This window comes from Phycomyces blakesleeanus, assembly GCF_001638985.1.
Source record: "Phycomyces blakesleeanus NRRL 1555(-) unplaced genomic scaffold PHYBLscaffold_14, whole genome shotgun sequence".
Taxonomy (NCBI): Eukaryota; Fungi; Mucoromycota; class Mucoromycetes; order Mucorales; family Phycomycetaceae; genus Phycomyces; species Phycomyces blakesleeanus.
The window spans coordinates 375891-389176 of NW_017265147.1; the positions used below are offsets into that span (position 1 = coordinate 375891).

Sequence of the window (13286 nt, forward strand, 5' to 3'; positions counted from 1 at the left end):
TTAATAATTAAATAAATAAAATATTAAAAAATATAATAAGTTATATAATTTATAATCTATTAAATGTGATTTGTTCTTTAGTGTTATTAAATACAAATAAAATATTGAAAAATAATTATTAAGTCATAATCATGAAGATAATTATGCTTGTACAGAAAAATATATAAAAAATAATATGAATTCTAAGTTCATTTGTTCAGTTAAATATAGTCAGAAAATAATATAGATTATATGATTATGTAAAGTGTTTTTGACAGGATGATGAGCCTTTTTATTGTACTTATTGATGTTTTGTTTTATAAATAAAAAATCGATTTCTATTCAGCTCCAGCTGCCATTGGGAAATGAAAAATAATAAAATATAATTTTCTAGAATTACAAGAAATTCTGCAACATCACTGCACTGCTGGACAACTAGAATTTTGTGGAGAGTTAACTATAACTATAACATTTTTTGTCAAAGATGACACATGATATATTTGTTTGTTGTGAATTGTAACAGTATTACTTGGCAAATAAATGTAATATGAATTACAAAATACAAAAATAAGAATACAATAAGAATAGAAAAGAATGGGTAATTTGACAGGTAAGAATTGGCAACAGACAGGTAGAAAAAATAGGGAGAAGATAAAAATGGAAATTGTGACAATGACAAAGTCTGAGAAAGATAGAAAATGGAAAACAGAGAAACGAAATATATCAAAATCAATAGACAACACTCCAAAGAACAAGGACACTATATATGAATGAAGAATAATGATAATAACGGACAAAAATAAATAAGATCAAGGATAGAATGATGATTTTATTAATTGAAAAGATTGCTCCTTTTATAAACAGAAATGTTTGGTTAAAATAATTTTTTAAGGAAAAGAAAAGAAAGTCAAGTGAAAATTTTTACTATATGTAACTGGTGTTGATAGTAGAAGTAGAATAGAAAATTATAGAGAGTGTAAAATAAAAGTATAGTAAAAATATAATAATTGAATAAAGATAAAATAAAAATATAGTGAGGTAGAATAGAAGTAAAGTAATAATATAATAATGATATAGTAAAGTAAAGTAAAAAATATAATAATAGTATAATAATGGAATCTAATAAAATATAATAAAAAATAGTGTAAAATAAATGTCAGCAATAAAGAAGTATATAAAATTAGTGGAAAGAGGTATAATGTTTTTAGTGGGTGACAGGTGTTTCTGAGGTGATTATATAGATGGGTATTTTAATTTTAAGGAACAGAATTATATTGGGGGGTTTGGGTATAGGGGTATTGGGAGCAAGATTTCCCAAGAAACCTGGGGGGACCACTCTTGTCCCTCGAGACTTGTCACTTGGTCAACTCATCATTGACATCAATGCCCACGAGTCTGGTACTGCCCATCATGACTCACTGCTGGACCAAACCACCAAAGAAATCCTCCATCTGGTATCCTTTACCAGAAACTAGCCAACGTTAGACCTGTCTACAACACACTTGATATAATATATGAAAGCCATGATAGTATAGTGGCAGTACGTCGCGTTGTGGCCGCGCTGACCCTGGTTCGATTCCAGGTCATGGCATACTTTTGCTTAGTTTTATGTAGTGTTGTGCTTAATTTTTGTCAGACATTATTTTGATGAATCTGTCAAGTCTCAATCTGGTATTTCTTTTCTGGCACTTGTAACTAAGTCGCAGAATCAATACCACTGGGGATCGTCAAGTTTATAAATAGTTTTTTTGATAAGAATAAAGATATCTTTTATTAAATATATTTCTTGACTATTTATATGAATTGATACTTGATTTCTGGCTAAAAGAATAGCTATATTAATATGTCTTAGATGCTAGTTATCCAGTAATATCTTCTACAAGTATATTCACCATCTTAAACATCTAAAACATATATAAAAGACTAATTAGCAATGACAAGATCTTTTACCCTAAAAGTCAACCATTATTAGTTGCTTGTGAATTCCAATTTTGATTACCAATGTCAACTCTGACAATGGTTAACTGAAGTACCTTGTTATGCGCAGTAACATCTTTCTCAACATGAACCGCAGTATAATGACTCTCCTTTTATTTAAATATAATATAATAGCTACTGCAGATAATGTGCAGTATTAGTTTAGAAAACTATATAAGACAATTTAATTCATATAAATAAAAAATATCTTTTATCCTCTCTTTGATTTTACACATACTCCTTGATCCCCAGTGGGTTTGACCTTTTGACTTTGTTATAGTAAAAAGAAGACCAACCCAGATCGGGAACGACACTTTTGTAATAACAAGCCACTAGAACTTGTATCACAAAAATTAAGCATGACACAAGTAAAATAAAAATTCCGGCTTACCAGATTCGAACTAGTGACCTAAGGATTACAATTCATTACAGTCCTCCGCTCTACCAACTGAGCTAAAGCCGGTTCCTGCAGTCCAATTCACAAATGTTTATATACTAATGACGTTTAGTTCCTGGAGTTGATACAATTTTGTTTCTGCCAGCTTCACATGTGGAACGTGGCTGTTTGATTCGTTGGAGAATGGGATGGTTGCTAGGCAAACCAAAAGAATGTCCTGGTGGATCTGATTACACCTCACGTTGCCATTTGTTGAATTGTCCACTTGTTCCTGCAACACTATTTGAACAGTTGCCTCAACCTAACTATGACCAGATACACAGAATTGATTTTGCTATCACATCTCTGCCTTTGACATCTCAAGAACTGCGACCTGCATACTGAATACCACTGATGACTATTCTTTGGCACATAGATGTTATATATAATCCTGATGGTGACTATTCACATAAGACTGAACATGGTGCTCTTTGGATATAATTTAGACTTTTCTTTTCTTTCATAGCTCTCCACTTTTCATTGTTCTTTACTCTCTTTATCTCTCTTCTTTCTTTTTTGTTCTTTGCTGTCTGAAAAGTTCTTTGTTCTGCAATTCTGTCTTCTCTCTTTCACTGTTAAAACTATTTTCACAGCTGCAAAGTGAAGAGCAGGTTCAGCATTGAAGCTAGTATGATTTGATCTTCTCTTTCCCCTCTCTTTTTTTTGCCTTTTGTGATCCCTTGGCACTTTTTTATATCTTCTTTTTGTACTTTGGAGGCTATATGATCTATAGATTGCCAGCAATATTTCTTTTAATAAAATATAATCTTTCATCTGAACTAAAGTCAGCATAGCTGCTTTGTCACGTGTATTATGAATAAATACAGTGTTTAACTGTGTTGTGATATCTGGGACCAGAAGGACAGTCTGCTCGGTAGATTTGTCTGGCGGTTTGTTGTGATGTGTTGTCTTGGTTATGAGAGGCTGACATCAACAGTTTATTGATGTGGTGCTGTGTTGATGTGGTGCTGTGTTCTTGATGGTAAGAGGAGAATTTTTCCATGCACAAGAAAAATCTCGTTTCCGTCTTCTGTTCCTTCTACACACAATACTTTTTTCTTTTCCCTTGTTAACATATTTGTCTACATTGTACTCATTCAAAATCATAGTCCCCCATGCTAGTAACATTCCTCTTCTACAATGCAAATAATTCATCTTGCCAACATCTCTGCGCAACATCAGTATCTTTATTATTATATTTTTACCATAGTTTTATTCATATATTTTATTCTTACCATATTGATTATTCATAATTCTATTTTTACTATCTTTATTTTTCTGAACTTCTATTATCAACTTAAAATCTTATCAACTATGAAAAGAGAAGCAAGCTCAACTCAATAAATCAACCTATCCTTTGTTCAGTTTCAGTATCTTTTTCTTGTTTTCTTCTCTTTATGACCTATATCATCTTGCAACATAACATATTGGTTTTTTATTTTTAGGAAGATTGTTTGTTGGTTTTAGGCTCCTTGTTGGTTATTACTTTTCTGTTTTGTCATTATTTTTTCATATATCTTTCTCTCTCTCTTGATTTTAACAATGATTCTATCGGTTGTTCTCTCTTTTCTTACCTGTTAACTATCATTGCTTGCTGCCTTTTGCTGTATCCGTCTTCCATTCTATTCTATCGTCATTGTATTTTATTTGCCAAGTGATCTGTTATAATTTATAACAAATCTAACACTTCACACGTCAGCTTGCTTGATACAGTGAGTAGAGCTTTGTACTCCGAATAGGAAGATCTTGTACCCACTTATTTCCTTGTATGCCAAGTTTAAATTACTTGGGGGGTCTACTTTTTTATGTTGCAAGGGGCTTTAAATTATAAAGATGTGTAGAAGCAGTGACAGCTTTTACTTTTGTTGTTTTTTTTTAGAATCTTAATGTTTTTTTTTATATTTTTTTCTCTTTATCAAAACATATTATTATAGAACATAATTGTAATTTTTTATTATCTTTGTGTATTAAGATTTCTAAAGCAGGAAGAGTTTGCATTTCTAAGAGTGTCTATACAATTCATTGCTTCCCCAAGTAAATTACTAATCACTTGTAATTTGGCTTCATCAATTCCTGGAACATCCATCAACTGCTCTAAGTCTTCTCTTTGATAATAAAGTGTTGTATTCTGGGCCATGATACTTTGCAACCAAACAGAATTGTTTCTACCACTTACAACAACTGTATTTCTTTCATTTTCAACTTCCTCATTAACAACTGCCACTTCATGCTCAGATGCAAGCGATCTTTGTAGTTGGAGGTGGTTGTTTTCCCTTTGAACTATATACACAAAGTCTAGATCAATAAATCTCTTTAGGAGATGTGCGTGTTTACAGGGAATTTATCATGAAGCAAAATTGAGACAAGTGCCATTTTGTATCAAATTGTTTGATACATTAACCTGATACTATTGTGCTTCACCTGTAAATGACTTTACTGTCCACTTGCCATTAGAGTTCTCCATGCTATTGCCAATCTCATTAAGCAGATTAATGATTATGAAAGGGAACATGTCATCTTGTATGGTATTGACAGAAAAAGAGTGTTGAGCAAGTTCATTTTCAATTGGACCCATTCATTCATTTTGTATGTAGATTCTTTCCACTTTCTCATTGTAAAAGAACTCCACATCATTTGTCAAAATAAAGATAAGACAGTCCAATCGTCTTATGCAAGTATGGCCAAAGTATATGGTTTTCAATTGGTTGTGCCACGATTCGATATAATTGTTCGCCAAATATCTTTGGTAGTCATTTGCAACATATGGCCTTCCCCATCTTCTCAACAATTCTTTTGTTCCAATCTATTTACGTTTGAAATAAGTCAGGAATTGTTGCTGACTTTGTATATGAAGCCTAAACTCCTGGATTTTTCTCAAAAATTCATCCTTATCTGATTCAATAAGTATATTTTTGAAATCGGCCTTAAGCTCATACTTGTATTTGCCAAGTTGTTCTGATGTGTATGAAGTATCAAGCTTTACATTGCTATCTAAATTATGTTGCCAGGCACGCAAAACATGAAACTTGCAGAAATGAATGATAGTCTGTGGCAATGCTGCTGTAATTGCATTAACTTCAATAATATTATAATCGATGATAATATATAAGGGAGTGAAACAGCTTTTCTCGCAAAGATGTATAAGCCATTGATTAATGGGGCCAACACTATGATCGTTTGTAATCATGTATGCAACAGGAGACCCTTTTCCAGTATCAGGATGACAAGTAACAAGCGAGTATAATATTTCAATGTTGCATGCAGAGATGTTGTGTGTTGCATCAAGACAAAACGACTGGGAAATTCTCATAAGCATCATTTGAGATGGTAATTGAAATCCAAACACAAAATGCTGTGCATTGTTACTGTATGCAGAAAGATCACCAGTAAAGATACAGTAGTTCTGTGATGGTAACTTCTCATGCATCCAAATATCTAGAGACTTATTTTCATCAGGGTGAAACTTATACAGTATCTGATTCTTGAGACTCACACAAAACTCAGTTATTTTTTGGCAGGTTTTTAAAAATTGGCAGTACTTTTTTGAAAAAAGAAAAGTATTTTTCTGTTTCCATATAATTTTCATAAAAATACCATGGCAAATACCATGATATATTGCATATCAAACTCATATGAAACGCAAGCTCAGATACATCCAATGAATAACAACTTTTGTCTTTTGGTTATTTATTATAGTCAATATTTATTTTTATATTTATTTTACATGTTACACTACAATATATTAAGAAGAGAAGTATGAATTCTTAGTGGTTCATCTAATAATAAAAAGATATCTTTATTTGCAAGGCATTTGAAGTCTAGGATTGGTTTACCTTTAACAAACAAAGACATTGGTTCCTGACAATGTCTTCTATACTTCCAATACACTATTCTACTTGAATGTGATTAGTTCTCTTCATAATGTATTTTTAGTACGATGTACTCTGATAGTTTTCATTAAAAAAAGAATATAAAGAGTACTACAATTAATAAAAAAAGAAACTATCTTTATAACAAATCAAACATTCTCATAAAGAGCTGAAAGTATATCTTGTAATAATTAATACGTTATTACTTCAAATTTTCAAAGACTTTATGAATAATGTTGTTGATATAGCACCGCCTTATTTTCTGCCAGTTCAAATTTGAAATTGACCTTTTGAGGCTTTTTTTCTGTCAGAGGCTTTGTAAGTGGCTTTTTGAAAAAGTTAATTTTTATTGGGGATTTCTTTTATTCCTTCTCTTTTCCTTCTCTTTATTTCGAATACAAATTAAACACCAATCTCAACATGTCCAACCCAATTATTTACAATATTTCAAACATTCAAAATGTTTTAGTCAACTCATCTTTGGAGGGGATTAAGATGCTTCCTTTTAAAGTAGTCATACCTGTAAAAGCTAGTGAATCGAGACATTGTCTTGACCGAATCAATACTCTTTGTTCAACGAAATAGAATAAAAAAGACGTCTTGATTCAAAAGAATATTTTTTTGGAGAAACATGTCAATGTCATTGCGCAGGCATATATATACTAGAGCAAGATTCACGCCCTGCATAAAAAGAATCAAAGGCATGTGGATATAATGGAGCTTTGAAAATAAAGCAGTTCAAAAAGTCTTCTACTATTGTTATGTTCTGTATGACAAGGGACTATAACAATCATGTTCCTGGAGACAGATCAGAGATTAGAACTTTGCCCTTGCCTTTTGAAGCTATTAAGTTGATTGAAAATCAACTGAGAAGTGGAAGCAGCTGTAGAAGTACAAGAATATCTGTCCTTCGACAGATTGACAGCTAGGGGTGTTGGTGTTAGAAAGCCAAACTATGAAGAGATATACAATAGAATGAAGAAGGTGTGTTAAAAAAAGATAAAAGAAAGTTCGTATTTAACAGTTTTAGTAAAATGAAATAAAAAGATGACAAATTTATTGTATATGTTCAACTCTGATGAGAAGGCATCTATTGCTATCTGGATGAATGAGAAATTGCCAGAAAGAAATTATTGCATTTTTACCGAGACCTTTGTGTTAACAACATTGAAAGCAATCTTTTTGCCTTTGGCTTTCAATTGCCTGCCCAAGTGAGAGTTATGAGAATAGCTACATCATTCTGCCTTGATGTTACTCATGTCATATCAGCAAGAAGTGGAGAGGTCATATACTCTTTAGTGACTCAACACAACGTAACTAGAAAAGGGTTTCCTGTTGCTTACATGGTTACAAATGACCAGACAGTCAGGCCGATCAGCCAATGACTTATGCATCTTTGTGAGAGAAGCTACTTCCGTCCTTTGAATATCACCATTGACTGTAGTATTCCCAAAGTTAATGCAATTACATCTGCATTTCCTCACGTTGCAATTCACTATTGTGAATTCTATATTCTTTGTGCTTGGCAAACAAACCTCGACAACAAAGTAAGACTTGATGCGTCATTTACATCAGCCCAGCTGGCAGCATACAAGCAGGAGTTAAAGAACAAGCTGAAGTATATCTTGATAGAGTCGAATGAAGAAGTATTTTGACAAGAATCCTTGACTTCAAACGCGATATACCCAACCAGTTACAATTCTTGAGATACTTTGAAACACGATGGACTGGAAGTGAAGTATTACTGAAAAGATGGGGGCACCCTTATGTCAATGACTCGCATAGAAGATATTTGACAAATAACTATATTGAGTCATGACATAACCAGCTTAAGACTATCTACTTTGGCCATGCTAGAATCAGAAGACTGGATTGCCTCGTGTTTGTCCTTACAAACGATGTAGAGTATTTCTACAAATAAGAAGTGGATCATATTCACTTAAACAATGGAAAGATGGGGCCGGTAGAAAACGAACTTGCAAGAAATGAATTTGCTGCATCTCAGATAGAAGATGACATACTCCCTACTATGATCATCAGTCCATTAAATGTGATTAGTACTAGTATGGATGACTCTGATGGTAAGTGGCAAATCAAGTCTTTTACAAATGATACAACATGGTATTCTATCACTGTTGTAAATGATTTAATTGAATGCTGTTTGTGCCCCAGATATATCTCCCGACAAGTGCCTTGCAAGCATGTATTTCTTCTCAAAAGATACTGTAATATTAACGTCTTATATATAATTCAAAGAGATGCCAATCACTTGGCAATGCAAAGACCAGCAGTGTTAGCTGAAGAAGAAGAAGTTGTGATTGTTGACAAAGAAGATGGTAGAGAAGATGTTGTAGGTGCTCAAAATGATGTTGATATATCTATTACAGACCTTATCACTCACACCACCTTACTTCATCATCAAAGACTCGATCTTGAACACATGCAAACTATTTCTGACATTGATATGTCTGAGATAAATGATATGACTCGTTGTGTTAAAGAATTGTTAGATAGAATAGATAATATTAGAAATAGAAATAGAAATAGAAATAGAAATATCCAACGTCAATAAAAAAACCATTACACATGTATTATTTTGTATTTTATAAAGAAGTGTTTTTTTTCATAAACAAATACTGTTATTTTTAAAAAAAAAACAAAAGAAAAAGTGGTCACTCATTCCTTTGAATCTTTTTGTCTCAAATTTGAACTGACAGAAAATAAGGTGGTGCTTGATATATTATACATTATTTTATTTCTATTTATTCAGCCTCAAATGAACAATGGAAACAATACTACCATCAATGATCCAAGTCTTCAGCATATGATGGACAACACAGTGGCAATGTACAGTAGCAACCAATTGGTATTAGCTCAAAATCTGGACCAGTGCCCTACAAATATGACAAAAACATATCTTGTAAAGCAAGAAGAATGGAGAGTATGTATAATATAGTTTTCTGTATAAAAAATATTAAAAGTGTTTTTATACATCTCAAACAGCAATGGTGTTTCAAGAAAGAATTTGGAGATGGTGAACTTGTGAATGATCAGAAACTAAGCTTTTTCATGATAGATTATGTCATGAATAGAGAATATAAATTAAAGAGGGATGTTAACAACTCCCCGATTCCATTAGGCAAAGAATCAATAGTGGCCTATGTCAAGGCAGTAGCCAATATATGTAGCAAGCAGAAAGCTCTTGGATTGAATCCCAATGGTGTAGCAAGAGGACCACTTGTCCATGCTTTCCTTGATACAGCAAATAAGGCACGCGCACAGACTGTTAGAAAAAACTTTAAAGATTGTGGAAAGAATATACTTAACAAAGGATACACCAAGCAAGAATTAGAAAGAATCAGTCAATATTTCATGGAAAAAAACGATATCTGCGCATGTCGAGATCGACTTTGCTTTCTTATAAGTCATGCAATACTATGCCAAAGTCAAACAGTTCTTGGAATGCAATTTGCTGACCTTTTCTCTTTGGAATTAGACAACCAAGACGCCACACAATGCATTGCTCTGGTAGCAACCATGACCTTTGGAAAAACTAATCAACATGGAAAGATTGAGTATGGATTGTTAATCTGTTATCCTCAATTTGAATTCTGTTCTATCGGTGCATTGGCCATGAGTTTATTCTCAAGATTTCATTATGAGAATGAGCCATTTCCTGACTTTTCTTCCTGTGAAAAATGATATGAAACAGCTCTTTTTAAAGGTGATGACCGCTTCAAGCCAATACAATACAAGACACAGCATAAAATATACCTTAAGGCATTCAAATCAGTTGGGATCCATACTTCAAAGGTCACCCATGCCAACCGCAAAAGTGCTCTCAATATGATTGCACAAGAGAACGTTTCCGGCGACCAACAACGAATGGTTGGAAGGTGGGGAACAGACCATATAGTGGGATGTTATATGTCAACATTGCCTGTGGAAGCAATAAAGGCTTTAGCAGGGTTCTCTGGAAACAGTAGCAACTTCTTTTTAGCACGAGCAGTGGTTCAACCTTCGGCTTCTCTACAAACAATGGTTTTCCCAAATATCAAATCTTGGAAACAGAAATTTGCAAATGGAGATGTCCAAGAGGACATAGCTGGCCCAAATTTTTTGAATTTACTTTCGCGACTTCGAGTGGTATTTCTACAGGTACATGTTATTATTAAAGCACTGTTTGTAATATTTTTTCTAAGTAATATTTCTTTGCTGCTTTTTTTTAGGACTCTGTTCTTCTGAAAAAGAAATTCCCAGGTTATTATCTTTGGACATGTGCTATCTTCAGCTCAGAGGAATACAAAAGCTTCAAACAGCAAGTTCTCTCCACAGTACAGCAAGAAGAAGAGGTGTTCATGAGCAATAACAGGATGGATATGGTTATGCCAGAGATGGTAGATAGTGTCAGAGCTGGTTTCGGAACAGTTCACACCACCATGAATTCGATGCAGTCCATGATATATGCCCACCTCTCTTCACATGCTGCCTCCATTAATAGATTAAACAACAATTTTACCAATTTTTTTGCTCTTGGATACAATCAATTCAGTAACTCTACAATTGCAACACCATTGAACCTACCTTTACAGTGTAACATTATTACATCATAATCTCTACAGCCACTACCCCAAAGTACTTCATTACATAGTGTTGTAACATCTCAACAGCTAACATACCCAGAACAGCCAGAACAGTATACAATGAGCCGAAGAATTTTCTCTGTTACTAATGTATGGAGAGAATATGTTTTCAGCTTTAATGGTAGCCCATCCATTCAATCCTTAGGAAATAAGTACGGAACTGCATGGAGAAAAGATCGTAAAGAGTCTAGATTTTTTAGTAGAAGAAAAGAGCTGTACGATGCAATTAATAAAAGAGCAGAGTTAGAGAATATATCCCCTGAAGAAGCTGCTCAAAGAATGGAGAATGACTGAGTTCAGCTTGGAATTTCTCTAGATAAATATAGAGCTTGATTATCGTAAAAGATATAAAACTATCTTCATTTAATTATTTTTCTACATAAATACTTCTTATTATATTCAATAAATATATACTACTTTCACTGTTATATCAAAATATATGTCTTTATTTTATGGCTTTCCAGAAAACTATATGAGTAATAAATCATTACAAATACAAGTAATCCCAATCAATAATCATATATATTAGAGCATTATAAGGTAGGAAAGCTGTCAAGAAAGGTCCATTCTAGTAGTACTAGTAGCCAGCCTTGAATTATATAACTTTTAGTTGACACATATTCATGTTAAAATAAAGACATCCATTATGCTAAAAACGTCAAAATCGTCCTCTTTTTATTAACAAATTTGGATTTTTTTGGGAAATGAACCTAATTTTTCGAAAAAGGGTATCTCTATGCTCAATCTCATCGCACCAAAAATAGCAAGAATAAAACTCAGTCAGACTATGGCCCGAAAGTCTATATTCTCTGGTAGATGATAAAATATTAACCGAAATAGTGACTACCAATCCTTTTCTTTGTTTTTGAATTGTTTATTTGAAACAGATATTCTATATCCATTAAATTACGCGTTTTATTAAAATACACACTCTTATCAAATATGTCAATCAATAACACTCAATCTAATGGAACCATTTACATATTAGCAACAATCTTCCAAGCCTTGGAATGCTCTTCTGTTCCAGGAGTGATGACACTTAGATTAGAAAATATTATTAGAGTAAAAACATCTAAGTGGAAAGAATGTTTAACAGAGATTGGGGAAGCTTGTGCAGTCAAGTGAGTCATTTGCAATACCAATAAGCAACCCACCAACATTACTGCTGAAGAAACCAAAGCAACTGGTATTAAGTTGTGTTTTTCTCAGGAGTATTCCTGTCATTGTTGGGGAACCTATGAATCTAAGGCAGCTTTGCATGTGGTTCAAAAGCAAACAAAGAAAAACAAGTGTTCTGCTCTTCTTCATGTGAAAGGATTCTTTAAGACACCTGAGTTTTATGAATTTGTTGTTACAAAAGATCATGCAGAGCATACTCCTGATAATATGCATAGTGACATTTGCACCCTTCCTCTTGCAAAGAAATATCCTCACGAGTTGGCTCAGTAATTAGAACAGTCGTCAAAATCTGCTAGTCAAATTAGAATTGATATGTTGAGAGCTGTAGATCGATATGGTAAAAAGTCTGAAAGAAAAGTTAACTATTATGATATCTAGAATTTGATGAACAAAGTAAGCTTTAAAAATAATATATCTTATAGCATTTACTTTAATATATTTCTGTAATAGATCAATAAAAAGCTGTATCATTTTGACAAAGACCAAATGACTTCTTTTTTAATCTGGATGAAAAACAAACTTCCTGCCTTAAACTTCAACATCTTTAAGGCAAGCACTTCATATTCTCCAGATCCATCAGCCTTTGCATATGATTTTATGTCACCCGTTCAGCAAGAAAAAATGAAAACCACAACTTGTTTCTGTTTGGATGCTACTCATGCAATCTCTAGCAACGTGAATGAGATTCTTTATACTCTTTTGGTGTGTGATGAAGATATTGGTAGAGGATAGCTTGTTGCCTTTATGGTAACCAATGATTGAGATGTAAGCCCCATTGTGCAGTGGCTGCAGTTCTTAAAGAGATCTTCTTTGCTTGTTGACCTAAAGCAATTTACTATTGATTGTTGTGCAGCAGAAGTTGATGACATTCTGACAACTTTTCCTGCAACATCCATTCAATTTTGCATCTTTCATGTAACCCAAGCATGGAACCAAAAGTTATCTGACAGTGTGAAAATTCCTGAATCCTTACTATCAGAGACACGAATTGTACATGGTATGATGATAAAGTCTCTGCAAGACATCATTTATAAAGAAGACATAGACAAATTTCATCATAAAATTGTACAGTTTAAAGAAGACTTTGACGACCAAGAAAGCTTCTTGGATTACTTTGAGAGAAACTGGTGCACAGAAGCAAAGTTTAAGATCTGGAGTAGAGCATACCATGAATGACAATTCTCTCATATGCTCACAAATAGC

At 33.2% G+C, this 13286-nt stretch overlaps 5 protein-coding genes and 2 non-coding genes across 7 annotated transcripts; 5 read left to right on the top strand and 2 right to left on the bottom strand.

The window, feature by feature from the left end:
* Window positions 1–573: 573 nt before the first annotated feature.
* On the top strand, window positions 574–2737 carry PHYBLDRAFT_146937 (hypothetical protein; the record flags this gene model as incomplete). Its single annotated transcript, XM_018431760.1, has 4 exons — window positions 574–589; window positions 1273–1433; window positions 1510–1561; window positions 2466–2737. 4 exons carry the CDS (start codon window positions 574–576, stop codon window positions 2735–2737), a joined length of 501 nt encoding a protein of 166 aa, XP_018289993.1.
* Window positions 1500–1570, top strand: PHYBLDRAFT_t165. The gene has a single exon. It is a non-coding gene; the product is annotated as a tRNA-His (tRNA).
* On the bottom strand, window positions 2338–2419 carry PHYBLDRAFT_t169. The gene has a single exon. It is a non-coding gene; the product is annotated as a tRNA-Tyr (tRNA).
* A 1609-nt stretch (window positions 2738–4346) lies between the features above and the next one.
* Window positions 4347–6807, bottom strand: PHYBLDRAFT_169866 (hypothetical protein; the record flags this gene model as incomplete). Its single annotated transcript, XM_018436184.1, has 7 exons — window positions 4347–4672; window positions 4814–4868; window positions 4998–5182; window positions 5204–5880; window positions 5987–6068; window positions 6226–6284; window positions 6782–6807. The coding sequence occupies 7 exons, from the start codon at window positions 6805–6807 to the stop codon at window positions 4347–4349; spliced, it is 1410 nt and encodes a 469-aa protein (XP_018289994.1).
* Window positions 6808–7022: 215 nt separating this feature from the next.
* PHYBLDRAFT_169867 (hypothetical protein) lies at window positions 7023–9299 on the top strand (the record flags this gene model as incomplete). The annotated part of the gene is made up of 8 exons (XM_018436185.1): window positions 7023–7152; window positions 7187–7245; window positions 7309–7472; window positions 7706–7907; window positions 8216–8342; window positions 8520–8755; window positions 9032–9202; window positions 9243–9299. The coding sequence occupies 8 exons, from the start codon at window positions 7023–7025 to the stop codon at window positions 9297–9299; spliced, it is 1146 nt and encodes a 381-aa protein (XP_018289995.1).
* Window positions 9300–11846: 2547 nt separating this feature from the next.
* Window positions 11847–12353, top strand: PHYBLDRAFT_146941 (hypothetical protein; the record flags this gene model as incomplete). Its single annotated transcript, XM_018431761.1, has 2 exons — window positions 11847–11966; window positions 12051–12353. The coding sequence occupies 2 exons, from the start codon at window positions 11847–11849 to the stop codon at window positions 12351–12353; spliced, it is 423 nt and encodes a 140-aa protein (XP_018289996.1).
* A 237-nt stretch (window positions 12354–12590) lies between these two features.
* PHYBLDRAFT_146942 (hypothetical protein) lies at window positions 12591–13259 on the top strand (the record flags this gene model as incomplete). Its single annotated transcript, XM_018431762.1, has 2 exons — window positions 12591–12804; window positions 12937–13259. 2 exons carry the CDS (start codon window positions 12591–12593, stop codon window positions 13257–13259), a joined length of 537 nt encoding a protein of 178 aa, XP_018289997.1.
* Window positions 13260–13286: the final 27 nt, after the last annotated feature.